Source organism: Chlamydotis macqueenii, chromosome 2, assembly GCF_036417535.1.
Source record: "Chlamydotis macqueenii isolate bChlMac1 chromosome 2, bChlMac1.mat, whole genome shotgun sequence".
NCBI lineage: Eukaryota > Metazoa > Chordata > Aves > Otidiformes > Otididae > Chlamydotis > Chlamydotis macqueenii.
In genome coordinates, this window is record NC_141557.1 from 150,401,309 (window position 1) to 150,427,490 (window position 26,182).

Consider the following 26,182-nt stretch of genomic DNA (forward strand, 5'->3'; position numbering starts at 1 on the left):
TACAGTTTCTGGGAGATGTACATATTCATTAAAATTTTATAAGTTCTTTAATAATAGTATCAAAAAAGGTGTAATTAACAAATACCAGCTCATACAACACAGAGTATAGGTGGCATTGACAACACAATATCCATTCTTAGCTGTTTCAAATACAGTAATTTTGATAATATTTCCAAATAAAGTTTGCTAACACCCGTCAAAAACATTCTGTATAGAAGGGTTTTCTGAGATGCACAGATGCTTCCACATCAGAAGATCTTTTTTTCAAGGACGAGAGACATTCCTGATGGCAGCTCTTCTTTTATTGATATTACTTCCTTCGAAAATCTTTAGGTCTGGAGGGAAGAAAAAAAAAAAAAAAAAAACCTTTAAGAAATGTATGGGAACTACAGTGGCTTTGCTTTCAGGATGCAGTAACAGCCATATTTATTTTTATTTCCTTATTCTGGTGCTTGAGTTTTTGTGCTGATGAGTATTTTCTGGATTACAATAAAAAGACAGAACAAATTTAAGAAGTTTACTAAGACCTCTATCAATTTACAGATCAGGAGTAGTTGGTCAAGGTGTTTCTTATGAGCCGCTCCTACTTTCCTAAGCAAACCAGAAATGCAGCTTTAACTGAAGGCAGCCTCACAATGACTTGAAGCACCAGCATTAATTTGTCTCCACTTTCAAAAAATGAATTATCCACGCATAAAATGGCAAGTTTTAAGTTAACAGCATAGTCCACCACAACTCTACTAATTAAAACGGATGATTTAAAGAAAAAGAAATCTAATACTTAATTACTCATTAAAATCATATATTGCAGATCTAGCATTTTTCAACCAACAGCACTGCAAAGTGAAGTCACTCATGCAATTCTCGTACAAGTCTGTAGGATCTTATATGAAAGCGACTCTGGAATTCAGTCCGTGCTATTTCAAGTGTACTGTAGAAAATGTGATGATATGTGAATTTTAAAGAATAACTATAAAGATGAGCTAGTGTTCATGCTGAAATGAATTACAAAGCTTCTCTGTTTGCCATTTAAATGGCATATTCTGTTTTAACATTTGGACCCGCATCTTCCATGCATGAGAGACCTGCTGTGAGCACCATGCCATTGCTTGCATGCTGGCTCGAACGCACTCAACATCTGACGGCTAATACACACCAGGCAGTCAAGTCATGTTTCCTGGAGTCCTGGATTTCAGTCCCCAGAAATATCCCACATTTTGTTACTCAGATCTCACCCCTGCATACCAGAATATATATTTCATTATACCGCACTGTTTGTGGTGTATTAAGAGAGCAGGATTTTGAAAAATTCTCAGCAATGACTTAGCAGAAGTTTTATCACTGCATCCATCTTAGACAGGTGGATCAGTGCTGAGAGATTTTAGAGATGCAGCACGGTAAAGACATCATTGCCTTGCAGCTTGCAGTTATTACTCTTTTTTTATAGCTCAATTCATCTACTCACACATTGCTCAAAGGATTTTGCATTTTTCTTTGAATGGCACATTTAAAACTTCCATCTAGGGTTCCGTTGGAGTGCTGCAGAGCTAAGGATTTTTTGTTCTTGGGTGAAAATCCAATTTTTTATGTGTTTTTTTTTCTTGCTAGCAATCTGTATTTAAACCTTAATGCCTGTTGTCTTAAATGCATAAACACTGGACTCTCAGTTTGCAGTCTTACAAAGTTAATGAAGCCTAAAGGCAGGGTTTTCTCCACTAAAACACTTGTGTGAACAAACATAAAAGTTTTTAAAGCCTTTTCTAATGCCACAGTAGGCTTTTATGCCTACTAGTACTTGGCTTTTGGAGGCCACAATCTCTGTTTTTAAAGAGTCCTTGGCACTAAGAAAGCTAGGCCTTGAAAAACACTGCCTTTGGCAAAAGCGTTATAAATATTTTGTCAGACAAAGACTATGAACCTACAAAAACCTTGTCTACTCAGAGAGAATTACGAACTACTTGTGAACACCAACGGATAACGGCTTATTGATAAAGTACATAAATCCATCCAAGAGAGATCTTCAATGGCAGCGCTTCTGCCCTTCCTCAGCAAAGCACTGAGGAGTATTTGGAACAAAGAAAATTGTATCTCCTAGAAGAGATGGTTCAGAAATTTACCCAAAGTCAAGATTTTACATGGCTTCTTCCTTTTTTTTTTTTCAAGTAACATTCTTGAGAAAAAAAAAATAATTGCTGTATATTGACAGCAAGCTTCCTAGAGAAGGGAGGCAGGAGGCAGAATGTGGGCACCAGCATCTCTGAAATCAATGCTGAAAGGTAAAGTATTAGAGGTTCACTGAAAATATGCAACATTAGTCTGTGCAGCAGACGTCTGCCACCGAAACAAGTAAAAAATATTGGTCCCACTAACATTTATACTGCACATAAAAAGCACTAAGACACAGACACTAAGTCCAGTGAATTCTAGGCAAAACAGTCAGCAAATTAAATTAAGGTCCAGTTACGCCATGGCTCTCAATGCTTCTCTCTCTTTACAAATACTTTACCGTCGAGTAAAAGAAACTGAAGAGCTGGTCCTAAGCTCTGATTACTGATTTTAAATCTCTTAAATTCTCACAACTTTTGTTGCATACTCAGAGCTATCAGAAGAATACAGTTGATATCAAATTCTGACAATCTAGTCATTGAACCTTACGAAATAGGTAAACCTGCACATATGTGCAGTTCATAGCACTTTCTTCTTCCCACAACTTTGCAGAACTCAAGTATTTCACATAAAACCATCTTTTGATATGGATGCCAGCCGTACACACTTGAAAACTGAAGAAATCAAATAGACCAAGACAGTTTTCTCATTTACAGGGAACTAACTTTTTTTGCTCCATACCCCACTCCAAGAAGTAAGATGAAGGTCAAACTAAACCCTGGAACACGGGCTGAGGTTTTCTCTGGAGGCACACTGGTCTGGTTCAGGCTGGTTTATAACCTTGATTTCTCTCACATATCTGACTATACCTCTTTGTAAACCAAGACCCTACAAAGCTTCTCTACTCAGATGTCAATTTTTAAAATAGCCTTGAATTTGCCTTTAGTTGGAAAAGACTTGTTATTATTTTGATCAATGGCAGCTGCTAATGGTGATCATTTCAGCAAATGGTAACACACTCTGCAATACACAAAGAAACGCAAAGCATCAGAAGGGAATGTAAAAGCATTTTTTAAAAAAATCACCTCTGCAACTAAGTCCTGTCATGTAACAAAATAAGCCAAAGGCCTCCTTAAGACATCAAAATCACAGCTATATGCACCTCCAGTTTGTGTCTTTTTAGCCTCCACCACAGCTCCCACATCAGAGAAGCTCCATCACTGACAGCAGTAATGCTACTGCTGTAGATGATACATTATAAATCATACAGTTAAAAATAGCAGAGGTCCTGTGACACTGCCAAGTGTATGATCCTGTAGAAAACAGGATAAAGCTTTGTGTAGTATTTACTCAGGAAACAAGTTATTCAGAGCGCTGGAGCAGCAGGGAGGCTGTGCAGTCTCCATCCACAACTATTCAGAAGTCATCTTCCCGGGCAACCAGCTCCAGGCGGCCCTGCTTGGGCAGGGGGGTTGGATCAGATGACCTCCAGAGGTCCCTTCCAATCTCAACCATTTGAATTTGGTCTGTGGTTAGTACGACGACGCAGTTAGAATTGCTTTTCAGACAAAACTGTAACTGTGTGAAATCTGGATAGACACTCAAGATAGGATTCACCATGGCAAGCTTTAGCCTAAGGAGGTAAGTTAAAGTCAGTGAAGAAAGGCAGGGCTTCCCCATAGCACTTTAAGTAAAGATACATTTTATTTATTCCAAATGGAGCTTAAACTACCCGTGCTAAAGTAACACTGAAGTTTGCTGCTCATGTATGTTAGCAGAAGAGTGACTTAAGCAACTTTCCTAACAACCCCCATCAACTCCAATGTACACCAGTTTACGTTGTGCAGCTGCACAGAAGAAGGTTATCTCTAATCTAGGTCAGTTCCTCGACTCTCTTTATTCCATTGCTACACAGGCATAATGGAAAGGCAGGAAAAGTGATGGATGATACTTAAAACCAGCCTTTTTGCCAAAAGAAATGTTTGTGAAGCTATGACCTCAGCCTCCGAGTATCTCAGATGGCAAACTCCAGCTCATGTATAAAGAGACCTACTTGCATAGTTGCAACTGTGATGGGAACCCCTACATAATATGCAATATTCTTTTTCAGTATGCTGTGAAATGTGCTCTTCCTAAGGTATTTTTCCTGTCAAAGTGGACAGAACAGAGACCCTTTCCAAAAGTTAAATGTGTTCAACTTTCAACTCCTGGAGTGAATATTTACTTCCATCAAGTCTGAGCAGACTTGCCGCACAGTTCCATCTTTATTAAATTCTTGTCAGCACATTCCAGCAAAGACGTTTCCCTTTGCCTAGCAATGTTTTGTGGAGGTAGAACAGTCTCAGAAAAAATAAAATGAGGGGGCTGTTACTCCGTGAAGGCCAGATCTAAGTAACCACTAGTCTGCATTATACTGCAACTGTCAAACATATATAGGCCAACTTCACAGCATTATTTTTCGGTAGGCAAGAGACCACCTTGTAATATCATCCTTACAGAAGACAGATGAAAAATAGTATGCTTACTTCAAAGAAATAAAGTAATATACGGCACTATTTTATATGTAAATAAGTTACTTTACAATCCTTTACAGCATTTTGAGTTTCAGACAATACTTTTTAAACTTTTTTTCTTCATTTTTAATAATCATAGAATGGTTTCGGTTGTAAGGGACCTTAAGACCATCTAGTTCCAACCTCCCCGCCATGGGCAGGGACACCTTCCACTAGACCAGGTCATTCAAAGCCCCATCCAACCTGTCCATGAACACCTCCAGAGATGGGGCATCCACAACTTCTCTGGGCAGCCTGTTCCAGTGTCTCACCACCCTCACAGTAAATAATTTCTTCCTTATATCTATTCAGCCCACCTTGTTCTTGTTCCTTGTCCAGTCACTACATACCCTTGTCAAAAGACCCTCCTCAGTTACTCAGAATACTCCCCAAAACTACATATTTTAATACAAGTTATTCTGCTTCTTAGAACTTCTCATTGCCTAGAGATCAGATATAACAATGTAATTTGTAAAATACATGGCTCTCCCTTCTTCTCACAAAAGAATCACAGAATCTTTAAGGTTGGAAAAGATAGCCGAGATCATCAAGTCCAACCATCAAACACCACCATGTCCACTAAACCACGTCCCAAAGAGCCACATCTACACGTTCTTTGAACGCCTCCAGGGATGGTGATTCCACCACTTCCCTGGGCAGCCTGTTCCAGTGCTTGACCACTCCTTCAGTAAAGAAATTTTTTCCTAATATCCAACCTAAACCTCCCCTGCCACAACTTGAGGCCATTTCCTCTCATCCTATCACTTGTAACTTGGGAGAAGAGACCAACACCCACCTCCATACAACCTCCTTTCAAGTAGTTGTAGAGAGCAATGAGCCTCTTCTTCTCCAAACTAAACAGTCCCAGTTCCCTCAGCTGCTCCTCACAGGACTTGTTCTCCAGACCCTTCACCAGTTTCGCTGCCCTGCTCTGGACATGCTCCAGCACCTCAATGTCCTCCTTGTACTGAGAGGCCCAAAACCGCACACAGTATTTGAGGTGTGGCTTCACCAGTGCCAAGTACAGGGACACAATCGCTTCCCCGCTCCTCCTGGCCACACTGTTCCTGACACAAGCCAGGATGCTCTTGGTCTTCTTGGCCACTTGGGCACCCTGCTGGCTCACGTTCAGAAGTTACACACTTGCCTGGTTTTTCAACCACATACTGCTCATAAAATATAATTTGATAACATGACCTTATCTTCTTTCAAGCTCAAAAAAACTGGATAGTCATCTCTTCATAAACAATCTCAGAATAGTTCTGTTGTTACAGTCCATTGTCTGAGGCACTTCAAAAGAAATAGTATAAAGTCTAATTTCATGGAGTTACTACAGTCATTTATGTCCTTGCAAGCTTGTCTTCATGATTGCTAACTAATGGTTTCAAAGCTGCCCCTGCTAAGGAGTAAGACTGTCACTGCTGCAGAAGAAGTGACCTGTCAATACCTGCTCTTGACTTAGCAATGCACACCTGCTTTGGAAGCTTTGAGGATCTCAAATTGCATTTTTCTCTTCACCTCCGGGCAATTATCTCACTGTTGGAGAAGGTGACCTGGAGAGCCAGAGTTTCCCGTACTTTCTGCAGTCTCACCAGCACCAGTAACAACGAGCATTCAGAAGGTATTTAATCTTGCATCAGCACTGTAAAAGGTCAGCGCCTTCAGGCCAACTAATGCTGCACACTAATAACCTGACAAAGAGACGAAAGCAGTGGTACAAGAGCAGAAGTTGAAAAGGACAGGCTTGGAATTCTGTTAAGATTTCACTGCTTCCATGAATGAGAAAAAACACTCCAGATGCATTAAAAACCTCATAAAAATTCATAACTATCCTACAAGAAAGGCACATCCATCTCCTCCATTCGCAGTCTGTGCAATGTTCCCTATTAACTGAAAAATTTCACATCTGGTAGGATTCCCATTTGCATGGATTATCCATCAGGAAAAAAAAAGTAACAGTCTTAATTCATAGTTATCATGATGTTTTATGAGTCTGTGGCTGCTATGATAGATTTTTTTTTCCACTGGCTTTCCCCCCATCCTTGTTTCCTGCAGAATAGCAGAGTTCCCCAAACAACTGAGTGAGCTGTTTGGGGAGCTGAATGAGTCTTCAGGATGACTGTGTAGTTTTTACAGAAGCTCTGCCTGATTTTCCCACTCAGATTTCAAGAATCCTAAGTAACTACAGGGATAAAATCTCTCCCAACTTGGCTGAAAGACTAAAACAGCCAAAGAAACGTAGCTTAGTTAGTGCTGAAGTACTTCTAAATTATTCCCAAATTTGTTAAGTATTAAACCAATGATATCCACTGGCTCATAAATGTGTCTTTTAGGAGAGTTTATAAACAATAGTTTCTAACAGAAGATGACAGACAGGGGAAGGCCAGTTAGTGAAAAGATCTTGTGATCATGCCACTTACGATCAAGCCCCCAGCCAGCCTACTATCCGACTACTCTGAGGTAGCAGGCACACTAGGATCTGTAATACTGTAACGCTCCTCTTCATTTATGAAACCAGAATCGCAGGAACGTGGGACTATTGCTAACTGATGACAGCTGGCTGCTTACACAGGATAATTCTACGGCTCGTCTTTCATGTCTGCTTATTAATGACAATAGGTGTTTTTTAGCCTTTTCTTATTACAAAAGGTTCCACATTTGTTTTTGTATAAAACTGTTGCAACATACACATAGTATGAAATTTGTGGTCTATCTGGCATACTTCTTAAGGTTAATTTATGAATACAACTATAAAATTTTGAGTATCTTAAGACTCATTTTTATAGACAAACTTAAAAGACAGGCTCCAACACAGAGCCAAAACTTACTGTAACTCCGAAACAAGAGGAATATATACGTATTTTTCAGGTACACTTTGCAAGTTGTGCCAAAGTCAATAGCTATTAGGTAAGTGCACTATAGCTAGAGGGGATTTCTGAACACATTTCATCTGTTTGACTAATCACACTAGTAAATAAAAACTCGAGGATTAGACATAGCTATCATTCTCTGTAAACCCAAATTATGTGGTTACACTCAAATATCAAGATGGTTTGGAGTTGGGGGCAGGGGGGGAGTTGAATTGTTTTTCTACTCAAGATGTACCTACTGTCCCAGGGTACCTCTATGCCTCTGGTAAAACAATCAGTGAAACAGCTAACGATATTTAAACTACTATTAAATTTCCAATAACCACCTTGGCCTATTCTAAACCGTGAACTTCTTGCTCCGCCTGGGGGCAAAAAAACCTTCTCCATATTGGTGTAGTTCTCATGCAGACTATCATCCTAGCTAAAAAGCATTTCTACAAGTTTAATTTATTTCAGTTGGAGAATAAACCACAGTAACAGAAGCTGCATTTAGTAACAAAACAGAGCAAGAAAAGGTGGCTTTACTGATACCGTTATACCAGTAGAGCTACAGCTGCTAACCCTTTCCTGCACAGACAAAGCTTAAGATAAATATTTTGTGGTCCTCAACTACATTTTCTTTCCCTATGTAAAACTAGTACTTGTTTTAATTTTTAAAAAGTGTCCATAGATCAAGTTATCTGAACCAATGTCAATATGCATTTAGGTACTCTTAGTGAAATTAAGAGTGGCTTATTACAATTTAAAATAAACTGGTTACAACTCCAGTTTCCCTAAAATCAAATTAAGCAAAACTGAACTAAGGTGTTCAGTTATTTACAAATTACTGTCGATCCCACATTTTGACCTGGATTACATGAATTCTGCCTGTAAAATTATTTAAGTTAAATCAACGCAATGTACTTGTAAACTTCATCTCAACAAGATAATGCTTTTTGCAAATGAAAGGATTTTCTTTAAGTGCTACATTCTGCTAAAAACTGTAGGACTGTAGAAAGAACAGCACTGTACACTTGGCTTTGCCCAAAGCATTACAATATTCTTCAGATAAACAGAGAAGTGAGTAAAGGAACAGTGAAATGCTTTCCAGACTTACTGTCAGCACCAGAAGTGAAAAAAAGCAAATCCAAACATTCATAAAAGAGCAATTAAAAATAATAAAATTCTAATTTCATCTGGGCAAGTAGTTCAACAGTATTATATACAACCATTCTCATATTGCTTGTCAAATTTTCATTAATTTAGTTTCTATTCTTGCATATGAGATCAACAGATTTTAGGGGAAGGGGAAAGTAGCTTTGGAACTTTCTTTTTGAGAGCCTCTTCAGACAGCTGAATTAAAAAGTGTTCAGCCACCTGTTTATTAAATCTCTTGCCTTCAACTCCAGTTTTAGCTACAACGTAAGCTGTCCCCAGGTAAAGGGTATGAGAATCAGTAGCACAGGTGTGTTTCAGGCATGCTACAGAAAAGCCAGTAATTCATTTTAATAGGCTAAACAATCTAAACACAGATTTGTCAGATTTTAAAGATGATTAAGCTACTGACCCTTCTTGATTATTATCCAGTTACTGCCTGCAGTTAAAACCTAACGTAGAAGTGAGCAATTTTCTTCTCAAGCATCTGTGTGGCTTTTTGTCCACGGAAATTTACATCCAGCTCTGGCAGCCTGAAATGCGAGACTCAGTTACCTTCAAGGCTTCTGTTAAGTTAAATTCTACACAAAACCATGAGATTTTTTTATGCCCTTACTATAAAAAAAAAAAAAAGCTAACAATGATAGTTCACAAATTTTAATGGAGGTTAATGATCTCCAGTTAGTTACTGGAATTCCTAGTGAGAACCAAAAAAACCCACAGAAAATGAACTTCCAGAGGGATTCCTCAAAGAGTACATTGGAACCGGACTGAGCTGTATTGGCAGGATAGCTTTTTCCTGGTTTATACAGTTTCTGGTTTTAGGAAAAAGTAAGACTGGCTCAAATCTTTCACAGAAGCTTCTGTTGGCCACCTCCCCTCTGAACAGCGATACATGCCAGCCCTGCCTTGTGAGAGAAGATGAGCACTCAAGTTGGAGGGGCAGTAATCATTCCTAGCCCAGTAACACCTCGGAGCCCAAAATAAGAACCGAACACTATGACATGAGGCATGCTACAAACACAATCCAAAACCCCAAAAGCTGCAGATACACTTTGCAACTAAGTCAGAACTAAGAAAATGGCTGGAGTAAGTTTATTTCAACATAGAATTTTTAAAGGCTCATGAATAAACTTGAGATGGTCATTATAAAAATTGCTCAAGACCTCACCATCTTTGGAGGAAATCTTCACGGTTTTCTTTCTGAGCTTCTCTACGTACCTGGAGAAACCACCCCCCAATTTTTCATTTATTACATCTTATATTTCATTGTAGAACAAAAAGCATTTTACAGACTTGGTATTAACTGCAAGTTATAAACTTTGTAACACAGCACATAACTGGAAGCATTCCAAATAGCATTTTTGTATCCAATATAATGCAAGGTGTCTTTTGGTGTTGGCTCCCTGTAAAGTCATCAACAGAAAAAAACTTCATGAAGTAAAACTGCCAGCACCTTACATTTGTAAAAGTACTGTCTGTAACATTTCAGCCACATATCCAGAATACCCCTGGCTGCTTCTTCAGCTCTGTAACAACTACATCCCAGAAATAACTTGACTAAAAACAGGAGCTTACACTAGAAACTGTAGAACTGGGCAAGACAACTACTGTTGCAGTTCTCTTGTAAGACAACAAACAGAAAGGGCAACTGTGGCTGAGAGATCTCTTAATCCGAAAGCCTTTCTGTTCAAATTTGTTTGCTAGGAACATCAGCAGTCGGCTTCAGGTTGCCGGAGGCTTGCAACACTGGCTTTAAAGAACACAAACCCAGGGAGGAACTGGAAGTGAAACTTAACAGCCATTAGCACAGGATTTGTAAGAGGATTATCAGAGCTATCTGCAGTTCATATGTATCCAACAGGTTTGTGTTTCATCACCTACAAACTTTTATTTCCGAGAACACACTGATTCTCTGCTTTCAAAGCCACGGAGTGTTGCTGATGAACCACAAAGAACCCGTGTACCATGCCATGGGGGTGACAGTTTCAATACCAGGACCCTGACCAGCCCATGCTGCTCAGATGAAACAAAATTACAGCCTCAGACCAGGTTCTGCAACCCCCTACAAAGCAGGACGTGCAGATGGTGGCCAGAAATCAAACAAGTCACTCAGAAAAATAAACATTAAAAAAACAAATTTCAGAGTTTACAATACATCAAGTTTTAAAAACGTCAGAAGTGTTCAAGGACTTTTTTTCGCAGAAAGACAAGTGAGAGGCTGTCTGGCCTGAGGAGAGGTCCTAATGAAGGCTGGCAGTGGAACAGGCGCTCAGTATGCACACCAGCACCAGCCCAAGCACGCTCCTGGAAATCAGATGGCTCTGCTTTCTTAAGGGAAACTCTCAGGAATGTATCAATCTAACTGGAACAACACAGAGCTGCTGTTCTATATATTTGGTAACATTCTTATTTAAATACTTCTTCAAAAACAATTTCCTGCCTTTAAAATGGTCTAAAAACATATATACTCAGACAGTTAAACAACTTTCAAATGGTACATGACTGGAAAACTTACAAACAAATCTGAAGTATCCTAGTCTTATGGAACAGAATTGTTTGCTTAGTCATACACGACTGGCAAATTCTGTGACGATTCCTGTTTAAAACTCATTTAAAAGACATACAATCTGAAACTTCAAACACACTTGAAATAATGGTTTCATTCACAGTTAGAAGCTACAAAATCAAACCCTGTCAAAGGAACTAGTTTTTGATCTTTCTCCCCTCTAAATGTGTCTGGAAAAGACATAATTTACCTTTCCTATATCTACACAGTTTCCCACATTTACTTCAGACCTCTCCTCTAAGAGAGAAGTACTGCACAGCTTGGGAAGTCAATTGGTTCAGGTTAGGGATAAAAGGCAAGAACGCTCAAAAAAAATCTCTCTCACTGGAAATACGCTAACATTTAATTCTTTGCTTTCATGGAGCAGGATCTCGCTTGATGTCCTATCATGAACTCGCTGTGGTGGAAGGAGGGGTGACGGGAAGGCTCTCCACTCTGAAAAACAAGCTATTTGCTAGGTTTCCACACTGGACCTGTGCTTTCCTTATAAACCGTTTCTCTGTTTTAGTGTTCCACTCGGATATCGTATATTTGTCTACGGTGTGTCAGTCTCCAATTACCAGCAAAAGAGCCTTAAAAAAAACAAACTACAGCAAGATATTTTTATACAAAATATAGGTTAAAAGTCCAATGCTGAACATGTTCTCTTCATATTCCAAATGAAAATGATTTACATATTATTTCAGATTAAAGAGAAAAAGACTAATTTCATCCTAATACTAGTAACTTCTCATATAAATCCAGCAATTTATATTCATTCCCTATTATCTGTCTTATGGCTATTTTATATACAGTAAGGTACATTTCTTGGCTGTTTAGTTTTAATGTAAAATCTTAAAGATTAACTTTCTTGTCATAATTGTGTTTCCCTGTATTTTACAGCCTCACATACCTTTACTCAATCTATACTTTTCATTTGATCTTTTCCATTAAAGGATACAGCTACTTTCAAAGGGCTAATATAAACTTTTTTTTTTCCCCTGTAGAAAGAAGATGTGTCACAAAGAGTGTCTCCCTCTAACGCCTTTTCTTCTAATCGCTTTCAGAGGAATTTAATTCCCTTTTGAATCTCTGTCCTTTGTTAAGCAGAGTGGTCACCCGGCTCAGAACTCCATGGAAGATAAATAATAATTAAAAACAAAAGTCACATAAGGCAGGAAGACCATCTGAAGGGGGGGGGAAGTTTATAGTTTTTCTGCATCCTTCATTTTCTGGTTTATTGTATGAGACTATTCTTATTGCTTAGAAGCTATCTATAGTTTTGCAGAAGTTCACAAACCAAAGTACACAACAATAAACACACAGGCCTTTTATATCCCAAATGCAGGACACAGAGGACAAGAAAAGGCTTTAGTATGGTGTGCTCTCACCCAGACGTCTAAGACCCTAGTACAGAGTAGCAAACAACAGCCCAAGGAAAAGCCAAATAGGACCAACACTACTGGCAACCTATGCATTGGGGTTTTAAAACAGTTTATTAAAATATTAATCTATTTTACTATCTATGTTTGTTTACTTTCATCATACATAAAGAATCATAAAATAATTTGCATCAAAAGAGACCCCAAAAAGCTATCTGCACCACCCCCCCACTGAAAGTGGGACTAACTTCAGCATGACATCAGGTTTCTCAGGAACTTGTGCAGTCAAGTTCTGAGCATCTCTAAGGCTGGAGATTCCACAACCTGTCTGGGCAGCCTGTAGGCTGGAAAAGAACAAAACAACGAGGAACTCAAACAGAAAGTCAGTTTTGCATTCTGAGATACACATGTATTCCTGCAATATTTGCATTTCCAAAAACCAACTAATGTTCCCTTTACATTTAGAACTCTTCTGAAACAATTTTCATGTCAGGTAGCTGGTTTTTTTGGTACATCACAAACTGTAAAGAGTATCACATTTATACAATCTGATTTTAACTAACTTGTCTTGGGTTTGTTGAACAAAGCTATCTACAGTATTTTGTCCCTTTTCTGACTCATTTTTAAAAGAACCTTTTTGCTATACACCTCTAAAAAGCTGACATCATTAAAGAATATGTAACTATTTAAATCTTTGTTGCTTCTACAGTCTTTGAAAGGAATAATACAAATACTACTTTTTTTCCATGGGCTCTGTGTTCTAAACACTGAAAATGTTTAGAACACAGAGTCTATTACAGCCGGATATACGTACAGCCTTTCTTTTAGCCTCTGGTGCAAAGCTGTCCATTCTCAGACACTCCAGCTGGCATTTTAATCAGAACAGTGACCGCTACAATTCACTGTAAGTCCCCTTCTACAGACTTCTGTGTTTTACTTATCACATCAAAAAGTTATTTTACCAAACTAGCTCAATTCTGTATCTTTTATTTCACAAGTAAGCCCTTCCCCCCATAGCACTCTGAGTCCTAGAGAATCACCAGAATACATTTATTCCTTCTGTCAGGAAGAAAAGCATTATTATTTTCCCCATTACTTCAAATTGTAAACTCTGCCCAACATCAAAACTGCCAGAGAAGTGAGCTGAAGGTTAAATTAAGACTCATCTATTTGACACTAATATTTGACATCCACAATGGTCTGGTTGCAGGCCAGGACAAGAAGCTGAAATTACAACAGTGACTACAGTGATGAGCCCTGCGGCTAGTGGAGAGATGGTAGATAATAACTTTCATTCTTGATCCCTCTGCTAGGACTTATCAGTTCCTAAGAGCAGAAAAGAAGGTAGGACTAAAGTCCAACACAGCAAAGGTATGCCAACAGTGTTAGGTATGTCCTCCTGCTCTAGCTGGAGTAGCTAACTGAAGGGAAACTTCTGGTCCAGCCTCTTTCTCCCAAACTCCCTTCTGTTTTTCCCTACCTCACCCAGAGCCCACTAAGTCCACGCCTCTCTAGCATTCTCTCCAACTCATTTCAGATCCTGTATTCCATCCCTCTCAGGTCCACCTATTCCCCTGGTTCTTCTCACCAGAACACCCCTCAAGTTCCCACCCATCCCATCAGAGAAGCACTATGACCCTCTCAGTTGAAAGCTTCCAAATCTGCTACAGCTGCAGGACTTCTAAGGCAGCAGCGCTCCCCAACTTCTGCGACTGGCATGGAGTAAAAACACTTTATATAGAAAGCACCTCCCAAAATCCTCTGCAGAGCAGAGACACAGGAAAAAACACAAATGCATATTTACTCTGTTCTTTGAATTCCTCTGGAGGGAATCATTCCAAGAAATGATGGGAGGGGAATTCTAGCTTCAAATCCAGGTTCAAAATAATGTTCTTACCTGCAGATTTTCCCCAAGGATCAAAATGCTCAAGTAGTTTTCTCAATGCTAATGTGAAGCTATTAGGAAACAGTCTGGCAGCAACGACTAAATTAGATGACATCAAGTTTACTTGTCCTTTGCTACGCACATCTACATGTCAACACAATTAAGGTGGCTCAGTGCTGAGGAGATGAACTCATGCAAGAAAGGATAAACATACAGCAATATTTACAACTTCCTGAGCCATCAGTCACATCTGGAGAATCATATTTAATAGCCACTGACGGCCAAACACTTCCCTTTTTCAAGCCCACTTACAACTTTTACTCAGAACCTACACATTAGCTGCAAGACAGGGACTACACCCAAAAAGACAAAAGCAAAATGGTGTGCATCTTTGGTAGTCATGTGATACAGTCAACCCTCATGACGTAACATGCTTCACCAAGTTAAATCACTAAAAGCAGAAGAAAAAATATTCCACAAATGAAAGGTCTTATCCCATTCTAACATGCAAAATCAGTGCAACTCTGTATGAATACCGTATGTATGGATGTACAAGCACAAATACTTATAATACCTAAATACAGAGTTCTGTGCAGGCTTTTTCACTTAACACTAGATAAATGTCACAGACTAACTTTCTCCTGTTACTACCAGGATTTGCAAGCAAAAACCCACTAAGTTAAGAAGTTTCCCTAAAGAATTATTTTGGTTTCTGTTCAACATGTGACAGAACAATGGAACATTACTCAGTCTTCCCCTCAAAGGAATACAAATCCTATAAATATATGTGAAACCGATACAGACATTTGTCCTACATATATTCCTGGGGTTTCTTAATTGTATTGGTCTGGCTTAAGCCACAAGAGCTGCTAGCCCAAAAAAGGAATTATGAGCACACTCTGCTCCTGAATTGCAAGGTCCTACTCAAGTGTTCACTTACGTTAGCTTATTACCAGTTTTCTTCCAGAAAAGTTACGTTTCTTGTCCACATATCTCTGCTGCCTATGAAGGGTAAATGCCCCTATTTGCGTGTGCATTGTAATGCAGAGAAAATACACACTGTAATTTAAAATGTTTACTAGACTTTTAAGAAAAATAAGCAAAAAAATCCCTTTAATATTAATTTTAGCAAGCAAAAAGCATCAGGCCCCTTTTAAAGGTATACCAACAATTTTGGCCATGCACTAAAAATTATTTGCTTTCTCTTTTTACTGATAGACCATTTAAGAATCCTCTTCTTATGTGAGTTTCCCTTCTCTTCATTAATTCAAATTCAATTTTGTTCCTCCAGATTAACTTTACCTTCCTACATAAAACGCCTCCTTCCTTTGTATTTAAAGGCTTCCTTTGTTAGAAACAGGGTTGCTGGTTTCACTATTGCACAATGACTTTTTCTCTACTATACAAGGCTTGCTACCATCTAGTCACTACTAGCCACAAATCTAAACCACTTAGTTGCTGCAGATCATTCTTTAACAGTGTTCTGACATGAAAACCTATGCTGAACCTATTAAATGCTCCTGTAAAAATAGAAAGCATTCAGCTCTGGCACTTTGAAGTCCTTCTGATTTGAACAAGACTTAGTGAAACACAGGAGGTACCACCTGAATATCAGGAAACAACGTTTTTACTGTGAGGGTGACTGAGCACTGGAACAAGTTGCCCAGAGGGGTTGTGGAGTCTCCATCCTTGGAGATACTAGCAAACAGTCTGGATGTGGTCCTGGGCAACCAGCTCTAGATGGCCCTGCTTGAGCCGGGGGATTGGACAAGATGACCTCCAGAGGTGTGGTCCAACCTTGACCATTCTGCTATCATTCAGCTATCAAAACACCTGAGAGATCATGTCTTAAGCAGACTCACGAGAAATAAGCTGCTACTACCATTTCAGCAGTTGACTTCTGTCCACATGAACTTCTGGTTCAGTGGAACTACTCAATAGGATGACATACCATTTGAGACTCATATCAGGTCTATTTTCTAGGATTAGTGTAGGAGAAAGCACACAGGAATACTTCTTTTTTTTTACAGAACAAATTAAAAACTACTCCAGAAATAGAAATAACAGTAATCTAACTGGATATAGAACACCAAGTTGGTCCTGGTGTTAGTTTATTTACACCCTTCCCCATGTTCTTATAAGCTCAATCTTTGGGCTTATAAGAAAGATGGAGAGAAACTCTTTAGTAGAGTTTGTTGTGACAGGACAAAGGCTAATGGTTTTAAAATAGAGGGAAGTAGATTCAGACTGGACATAAGGAAAAAAAAAATTACAATGAGGGTGGTAGAACACTGGAACAGGTTGCCCAGAGAGGTGGTGGAAGCCCCATCCCTGGAAACGTTCAAGGCCAGGTTGGATGAGGCTCGGAGCAACCTGACTGAGTTGGAGATGTCCCTGCTTCCTGCAGGGGGGTTGGACTAGATGGACTTTGAAGGTCCCTTCCAACCCAATCTATTCTATGTTCTTCCTACTTGTTACATTTCTTCTTAAATTTCATTAGAATAAACAAGAAAGGGGCCATCGTTCAAAATTAACTTCTCTGTTGACTATCGTAATGGTATCTTAAGCCTAAATAGGACTCTCAAAATGAACACAAGAAAAACCATACTGGTACTAATTAGAAGATGTCCCAAATGTAATGTGTTATTTTCACTAGCAGGTTGACTCAATGCTGCACGTAGTGGTATAAAGCAAACCGCAAATACCCCTACATGTGCCACACCACTACTGTGGAACTGATTTTGCGCATGGAATAGAAACTGTTTATCAAAATAAACATGTGGTATGTTCCCTGCCAAAGATTCACTCTCCAAAGTCTAATTTAGCAGAATTCTTTTCCTTCCTCTGGAGAAAATCCGAAGGGTGTGTCCTCCCCCCAGCAATGAATCATTCCCTCACAGAGCCCCACGATGTTTCCTTTGGCTATGGCTAACAGTCACCTATTATAGAGCACATACAACTCAAATAGGGTAATGAAGTTTTTTACTCAACTCATTTTGATGGAGTAAAAAGCTGAAAACATGATTTTAAGTAAAGCTTTTATCATTAAAAGAAAGGCCAGAAATAAAAAAAAACAAACACCAAACTTAGCAGCCACTCCCTCCTCATATGACTGTTCTTTGCTTTAATGACCTACTCTCTCCAAAAAGAGATGGCATAAAGAGAAAAATCATTACTTTTTTTTTCTTAATGATAATGTGAAAGCCTATATAGCACATACTCAGTCAAAATGTTTTTAAAAAAAAAAAACAAACAAAAAAAACAACAACAACAACAAAAAAACCCTAAGATACTTACGGAGTCCAAACCTTTGGAAAGGCAGCAATTTCTTCTGGTGTATATTCATCTAACCTCTTGGGGACTACACGTGGCTGAGGAATCTCTTGTAGAAGATTCTTCTGTATGTCTTCTGGAATAACCTGAAGTAGATGAGAACAGTCTTAGCTACCTGATTGCTTAAAAAACCAACACCATTCCCTCCCAAATCCAGACCAAAATTTGCCAGCGCTACTGCATCCTTCATCCTAAGTGTGTCTTCTACATTTAGGTCACAATCTCATACATCTTGTATCTCCCAATTTTGTGACATAATAAAGAAAAAAAGCATAAACATTTCAACTATATTTAGATATAGAAATAAAAAGCAGCTCGATTTTTCTTAGTTCACTTTCTTATGCCAAGAGTTTTGCTATTGCTAACACTCCCTCTTCACCTCCAAATCACACAAGAATGAAAACATAACTGCCTGACTACTCACATCCTCCGGGAAAAGGTGCAGCCTCTGCATCATAGTTCTTCTCTGAAGGTTTTTTGGAAGCATTCTATAAACAGTCAGTTTAACAATCTGAGAAAAGATCACATGGTAACACATCATCAAATAACATGAAAGAGGTAAGGTGTGTTTCCCTCTGCCCACTCCACTGTCACTGTATCTCTTCTCAGTCAGCTTCTTTGATGCTGAAGAACTCTGGCACCACGTTCAGAAGGTGCTCTAGACTTACTGTTTTCAAAGAAGGAATACTTACTCCCAGTCATGTGAACCCTTACTCTAACAGCCGTATAGAAAACTTCAGCTTAGGAAGTGAAGAGCTATGTTCAGCATTGTGGACGATTGCATATAATCATTCAACTTTGAAAAGAAACAAGAAGCTTGTGGTAACTCTGTATCATATTGCACATTTATATACACGTTATTGAGGAGAAAAAATACAACAGGCTGTTACAAGGAGGGAGGTAAGGGAGGTGATTCTGCCCCTTTGCTCTAGTGAGACCCCACCTGGAGTACTGTGTCCAGTTCTGGAGCCCCCAGCATAAGAAGGACACGGACCAGCTGAAGAGGGTCCAGAGGAGGACCATGAAGATGATAAGAGGGCTGGAGCACCTCTCCTATGAGGTCAGGCTGAGAGAGTTGGGGCTGTTCAGCGTGGAGAAGAGGAGGCTCCAGAGAGACCTTGTAACGGTCTTCCAGTACCTCAAGGGGACCTACAAGAAAGATGGGGAGAGACTCTTCAATAGGGCCTGTTGTGACAGGACTAGGGGTAATGGTTTTAAAATAGAGGGAGGTAGATTTAGGTTAGATATTAGGAAAAAATTTTTTACAATGAGGGTTGTAGAACACTGGAACAGGTTGCCCAGAGAGGTGGTGGATGCCCCATCCCTGGAAACGTTCAAGGCCAGGTTGGACGGGGCTCTGAGCAACCTGATCGAGTTGATGATGTTCCTGCTCCTTGAAGGGGGGTTGGACTAGGTGATCTTTGAAGGTCCCTTCCAACCCAAACTATTCTATGATCCTATGATATTTACCAAATGTTCTCAGCAACTACTTTGATGCTGTAATTTGCTGCGTTTCACATGACCATATAATTAATGCATCGTATCTTAAGCAAAGCTGACATACCAATTCATTGCATTATGAACATATTATTTATGTTTATAATTTATTCCCTTGCTATGAGTTCCAGGTGAACAATCTTACTTCTGAGCACCAGGAACAAATAGAATTTGTACATCTACATTAGATGATGCTTACTGAAATTTAACAAAATTCAACAGGATTACACTTAGACTGTACTACAGATGCCTGTAATTTAAATACAAACCGCATTGGTAAGGACTTCACCCAAAAGGGGAACATCTTTAAGTCTAAAACAATGCATGCAACTGTAGGAGACAAAAAGGGTTTTATAAAGGACAGCAAAGTATTTATGGGTAGACCTACATGCAATTTTGCAAGCAGAAGGAAATCCGTGCTGCCTGTGCTCTATGCCACCCAGACATAAACTAGCTCCAAATCAGAAACTACCCCGGCACACTTAGCACCAGGTTAAGCTGAAGTCAACAAGCCGTGCTGAAATGCAGTGCAGTAAGCACAAATCAATCTCCCAGGCACCTGAATATTTTGAAAAGTGTACTGAGCAAAGTTGCTTCTCTTTATAAAATTCATTAAAGGTCCTAAATAAAAATTTTAGAGACAATCACTAAGTTCCCAGCTGGGAACACATAGTTAAAATAGAATGATTAACTGTTACAACTGAAATTAATGAGAAGTGCAGGTTCTTTAACTTGCAGGCATCTCTATTTGAATTCTGAAGTTAGTGAATACTCAAGATAGCCTGGCCCCAGGATTATTTTCATTTTGCCACGTAATAGACAGTAGTGTTGTCTTAGGATCCTCATAAGCATATGCTATAACCCTTGAGAAAATCTGAGGGCATTTACAGAAGCCTCAACATCATGAAGATTTTCAGATGTTATGCAGCCAGTACCACAGATCTGTGGACAAATATAATAAATCAAGATGATAGAAGAAATACATCAGGCTAGTCAGAGTAATCTGTAGTGTTGATACCTTCTCTAATAAAAATTAATAAGCAATTATTTTAAAAAAGATTAAAATTAATGGTTTGTTTTAAGAATAAAAACTATTATGCTTGTCCAGTAAGCTACAGTTTATTTAGTTCAGTATATCACGTCCTTAGACAAAGGCAAGATGAAGATAAAAAATTAACCCTCGCTGGTTTACTTCACTGAATACTGAAAATCAAGTGAGACACTACAACAATATAAGAAAACACATGGATATTAACAAAAGCTCATGTGAACAGTCCTTTCACCATCAGTAATTTTGATTTCATACACTTATTTCCTTTCTACCCAATATTTTTCCTTATAGTCAATTGTTGTGGTTTAACCCTGGCCAGCAACTAAACACCAAACAGTCGCTTGCTCACTCTCCTCTGGTGGGATGGGAGGAAGAATCAGAAAGGTAAAAGTGAGAAAAACTCATGGGTTGAGACAAAACCTGTTTAATAATTAAAAAGAAATCTGAAAAAAAACCACAACAACCCAAACAATTTTAAGAGGAAAAAAACAAACCAAACCACAAACCAAACCACAAACCACACAACAAAGAGAGACGAAATAAAACTCAAGAAAAATAAGCAGTGCAAATGAAAACAATTGCTCAACACCAACCACTGATGCTCAGCCAGCCCCTGCGCAGCAGCTTCACTGCCAACCTCCCCTCTAGTTTTATTGCTGAGCAGGACATCGTATGGTGTGGAATATCCCTCTGGTCAGTTGGGGTCAGCTGTCCCGGCTGTGTCCCCTCCCAGCTTTCTGTTCCCTCTCACACATGCATGAAATGCATCACTGGAAGATCTGCAAGAATAAAAAAATCACCCTCACATGAAGTACAAACTATTTTTAACTGTCAGGCAGATCACAGAACCATAGAATCGTTTTAGGTGGGAGGGACCTCTAAAGATCATCTAGTCCAATCACCCTGCAAGGAGCAGGGACATCCTCGACCAGATCAGGTTGCTCAGAGCCCCGTCCAACATGGCCTTGAATGTTTCTAAGGATGGGGCATCTACCACCTCTCTGGGCAATCTGTTCCAGTATCTCACCACCCTCATCGTAAAAAATTTTTTCCTCTGTCCAATTGAAATGTACCCTCTTTCGGTTTAAAACCATTGCCCCTAGTCCTGTGACCACAGGCCTTGATAAAAAGTCCTTCTCTATCTCAGTTGTAAGCCTCCTTTAAGTCCTGAAAGGCCGCAATAAGGTCTCCCCAGAGTCTTCTCTTCTTCAGGCTGAACAGTCCCAACTCTCTCAAAGCCTGTCTTCATAGGAGAAGTGCTCCAGTCCTCTTATATTCTCCATGGCCCTCCTCTGGACTTGCTCCAACAGGTCCACATCCTTCTTATGCTGGGGGCTCCAGAACTGGACGCAGTACTCCAGGTGGGGTCTCAACAGAGTGGAATAGAGAGGTAGAATCACCTCCCTCGACCTGCTGGCCACGCTTCTTTTCATACAGCCCAGGATACGGTTGGCCCTCTGGGCTGGAAGTGCACATTGCCAGCCCATACTCAGTTTTTCATCCACCAGTATCCCCAAGTCCTTCTCTGCAGGGCTGTTCTCAATCCATTAATCCCCCAGTCCGTACTGATACTGGGGATTGCCCCAGCCCACGTGCAGGACCTTGCACTTGGCCGTGTTGAACTTCATGAGGTTTGCACAGACCCACTTCTCATGCTTCTCCAGGTCCCTCTGGATGGCATCGCTTCCCTCCAGCATGTTGACCGCACCACTCAGCTTGGTGTTGTCTGCAAACTCGCTGAGGGTGCACTCAATCCCACTGTCTACATCACCTTGCCTGATCCAGAGCAGGAAACTGAACTTCACTGTTCCACTTTCTCCTGTTCTACTTTCTCACACTCCGAAGCTTCAGTGCAATTGAATGAACTCTCAGAGGAAACAAACTTATGACTTAATAAATAGACATTTCAAACAGCTCATTTTGTGACTGCATGTTTTTGTGGTTATTGCACAGCCTTTAATGTCTGAGCCACTTCAAAATATTGCTGTCTACATGTTACATCCACACAGAGAATAAGAGAGAGAAAGGATAACCTTGAGTTTCACCATGCATGTTCCCTGCTCCAGCAACTCACAGAAGGGGCAAAGAGGGAATAAAGCTGCGGCTTCTGCAGCAGATCATAATTTTCGTGCCGGAACAGGTGAAAGACAGATTTATATGTCCCACCCCTCAAGCTCATTCACCTTTATCAAAAAAAAAAAAAAAAAAAAAAAAAAAGGAAAAAAAAAGGAAAAAAAAAGGAAAAAAAAAGGAAAAAAAAAGGAAAAAAAAAGGAAAAAAAAAGGAAAAAAAAAGGAAAAAAAAAGGAAAAAAAAAGGAAAAAAAAAGGAAAAAAAAAGGAAAAAAAAAGGAAAAAAAAGGAAAAAAAAGGAAAAAAAAGGAAAAAAAAGGAAAAAAAAAGGAAAAAAAAGGAAAAAAAAGGAAAAAAAAGGAAAAAAAAGAAAAAAAAAGGAAAAAAAAAGGAAAAAAAAGGAAAAAAAAGGAAAAAAAGGAAAAAAGGAAAAAAAAGGAAAAAAAAAGGAAAAAAAAAGAAAAAAAGGGAAAAAAAGGGAAAAAAAGGGAAAAAAAAGGGAAAAAAAGGGAAAAAAAAGGGAAAAAAAAAGGGAAAAAAAAGGGAAAAAAAAGGGAAAAAAAAGGGAAAAAAAAGGGAAAAAAAGGAGGAGGATTGAGGTGGTTGAGGTGGTCATTAACTATTATTTGAGACTTATAAAAAGCCAAATAAGCATATTAATAAGCAAGCTGGAGTGTAAATTTAAAAGGTCCTGTTATTCTGTACTTTTACTATTGATTAACTGCAAGGTAGCCCAACTACAGAACAGAAGGCCATACACAGAGCTAAAACAGAGAACACAGTGCTGGAAAACTTCTAGCTTCCTTCATTGTAACTTCTCCCTCAAAGACTTTTCTATGAGCCAAAGCAAATTCAAACCCAGCCCCTGGAAAGACCGAATTTAAAATCAGCTCCTTGTCCAAAATTCTGTCTACAGACAGAACCTCACTCTAACTGGTGTGATGACAAGTCAAAGAAGTCAGTGTAAGTACAGGCTTAACTGAAGTTGTATGGACTGCTTTTGCAACCTCAGTAAAGTTGCATAACAGAAAAGGCAGATCCAATCAGCAATATTGACAGGATGTTAAGTAAAGGCTCTCCTGTTCTATGAACATGCTCAAGTTTTACTAAAAATACACCAACCCTAAATAAAAAGGTATGGAATTGCAAGAAAAAGTCTGCTACTGAGCTCATGCAAAACCCAAACCCAGATTCAACGTTCCCTGAAAACACACATCAGAACATGCTATTTCTTTAAGGAATTAACAACAACAAAATATTTATATATGCTTGTAATACACTTCTAATAAAAGAGGATTCATACTGTTTTCCATGTGATTATGTTTATTTTGAACTACTAAAATAAAGAGAATTTAATTTTACAGGAATGTATGTATAAAATCCAGTTGATTTCTGTGGGACTTCAAACTGGCAAAGAGGTCTATCTACGCACAGGTCTCACTGCAACCTCAATCTCAGTTTAAAACTGATTTGTACAGTTTAACAGCTTATTCAGTTATTTATGGATTCATACTGCCTCCTCTCCCCAGTCCGTTATCTCTAATACTACCAACCTGTAAAAGTCCCTGTCATAAATACTGCTACAGGCCATGACACTTTCTCCATCAGGTAAAGACATCCACCTCAGATGTCTACACCCACCAGAGCATTAATATTTGGGGATTTTTAAAGTACTGGAATGCTGCCTGCCCCAATTTCCTTTGACGTGCAAAATTCCCATTGGCTGTAGTTACAATTGTCATCTCGAATACTGCAGTATCTTTTTTCCAAGTTGGCTAATTTATATACTCACAGCATAGACATGCACTTAATCACACAGTTATATGACATTACATTTGTAGTTACTAATTTAAAGGGCTAATGAGGAGGAAAGGAATCTAAAGGCAGCTCTGGTAAAACTCTTGCACTTTCAGTCCTTTACTACACTCTCTAACATTTTATGAGCATGAATAAATTAAAAATGTATTTGAAACACTGTGTGAGGCTTGAACATTTCCATTTTTGTGATAGGCTTTGGCTCATGTGCAAGTTGCTTTCCACCAAGCATCGTTTGCAAGTTCTGAGAAAGATTCTTTGCCAGATAAAACATACTTTAAAGAAGGATATCAAAATAACAATACCATTCCTAGTCCTGAGAAGCACAAAATAATTGGCCAAAGTTCCAGAAGAAAGCCTACCCTAACAGCTGCATTAAGCCAAATAATCACCAGGAAGCAACTCTAGAACATGGGAAGGACACAGTGCTCCAGAGAAAACAAGGAGATAAATTACAGGGCATATAAAAACAAACCTAGAAGAATTTCAGGAGATACACCAGTTACCCGAAGGTATAGCTTGATGCTACGTCTTCCGTCTACCAGTTCTTGGTTTTCTGTTCTTTTCACCACGTATGTTACTACAGCATACAAAGGACTCCACCTTACTGCCTCCGCGAGCTGTATGAGCGGCACAGCAACAGTGAATGCCCTTAATACTGCCATAAGAATCATTCGGTCACAGACAGTTAAACTTCCACTGCATGCCATTTTGCTTTTCACTACTGTTCAGCACTTAAAAACTTAGAAGCTTATGGTGTTTTTTAAAGTAATATATGAATTGCTTTGCAAATTCAAGTAAGAAATGGATTAAGATTTTTTTAAGCAAAGTAGTATTTATTTTTGTCTACTACAAAACAAAAGAGCAAGTCAGCTCTAAGACTTATTCAGAGCACCTAGAGGTTTTAAGGTAACAGGTTCCATAACAATGTTCTCCTCTCCATGCCATACTAACTTCTGTGTGCCTTCTAATCCAGACTTTGAAGTTTTGCTCTACTTAATTAAAAAAACATTACTCTAGAGTAATAAAAAACTCTATTATATCTAGTGTTTCAGTAACTGACTTTCAGTATGTACATGTTATGGTATCAACTATCCCTTACTTACGCAAATAAAATAGGCTTTCAAATATCAACAGCAAGATTTAACCATGTTTTTTCTGCCTGAGCTTTTCTTCAAAACATCATTATTATGCAGATAATGGCAAGTCTATACGTGCAAGCAGTTGCTCAAGAGCATTCAAAAGGAGAATTAGAACATTTTAAGCCCCTTCATATCAGTGCCAGCAGCTGAACAAACGAGAACCCCAACACCCCCGGAGGCTTCCTCACAGCAGATTTCCACAGAGCTACCCTGCCTCGCTTAATAATCTTCCCTAGCAGGTAACATTCATTCTGAACAAGCATGGCCTATTATTTCTTTGTCAGAGGCAATACAGCCTCTGAATATTGCAAAGGTCAACCCTCTCACTGAGCATCTGGTATTAGCCAAACATGATTTCTCCTTTTTCTTTTTCTGTGAGGAGTTTCTGATGCAGTCAAAAAAAGAAAAAAAGTACGCCAAGTTTTGCTTACTTTTAAAATTAGAACAGAATAAAAATTGATTGAAAACTTTGTCCTGACAGGATTACTACCTGGTTCTATAGATTAGATCTGTCAACATATCTTGAAGGCGTTTTAATTAAAAGCCGCAAGATTTTTCCAGAAAGTTTTATCCAAGGAATCTTTGCTCTCTCTCAAATCCATGACACTTAAAATCACATCTTTTAGTCTTCCTGTATCAAGTACTTTGAATCCTAATTTTGAAAGCGTTGGTCTCATACCTACCAGCATTTTTTCAGCTAAATAAAACTTCTGCAACTTTTATTAAAAGCAAACAAGAAAATCCCAAACTTCTATGTGTTACAAACATCTGAATATCAAAATTAAAATGTTAACTT

At 38.9% G+C, this 26,182-nt stretch overlaps 1 protein-coding gene across 1 annotated transcript in view; it reads right to left on the reverse strand.

Moving 5' to 3' along the window:
• Nucleotides 1-26,182, reverse strand: part of MRPL13 (mitochondrial ribosomal protein L13) — a 36,623-nt gene continuing 10,441 nt past the window's right edge. The window contains exons 5-7 of the mRNA XM_086741214.1: nucleotides 18,235-18,321; nucleotides 17,775-17,896; nucleotides 1-335 (exon numbers count right to left, since the gene is read on the reverse strand). Of these exons, the coding sequence (XP_086597340.1) occupies nucleotides 311-335; nucleotides 17,775-17,896; nucleotides 18,235-18,321 (234 nt within the window). The 3' untranslated portion in view covers nucleotides 1-310. The remainder of the gene's footprint in view (nucleotides 336-17,774; nucleotides 17,897-18,234; nucleotides 18,322-26,182) is intronic.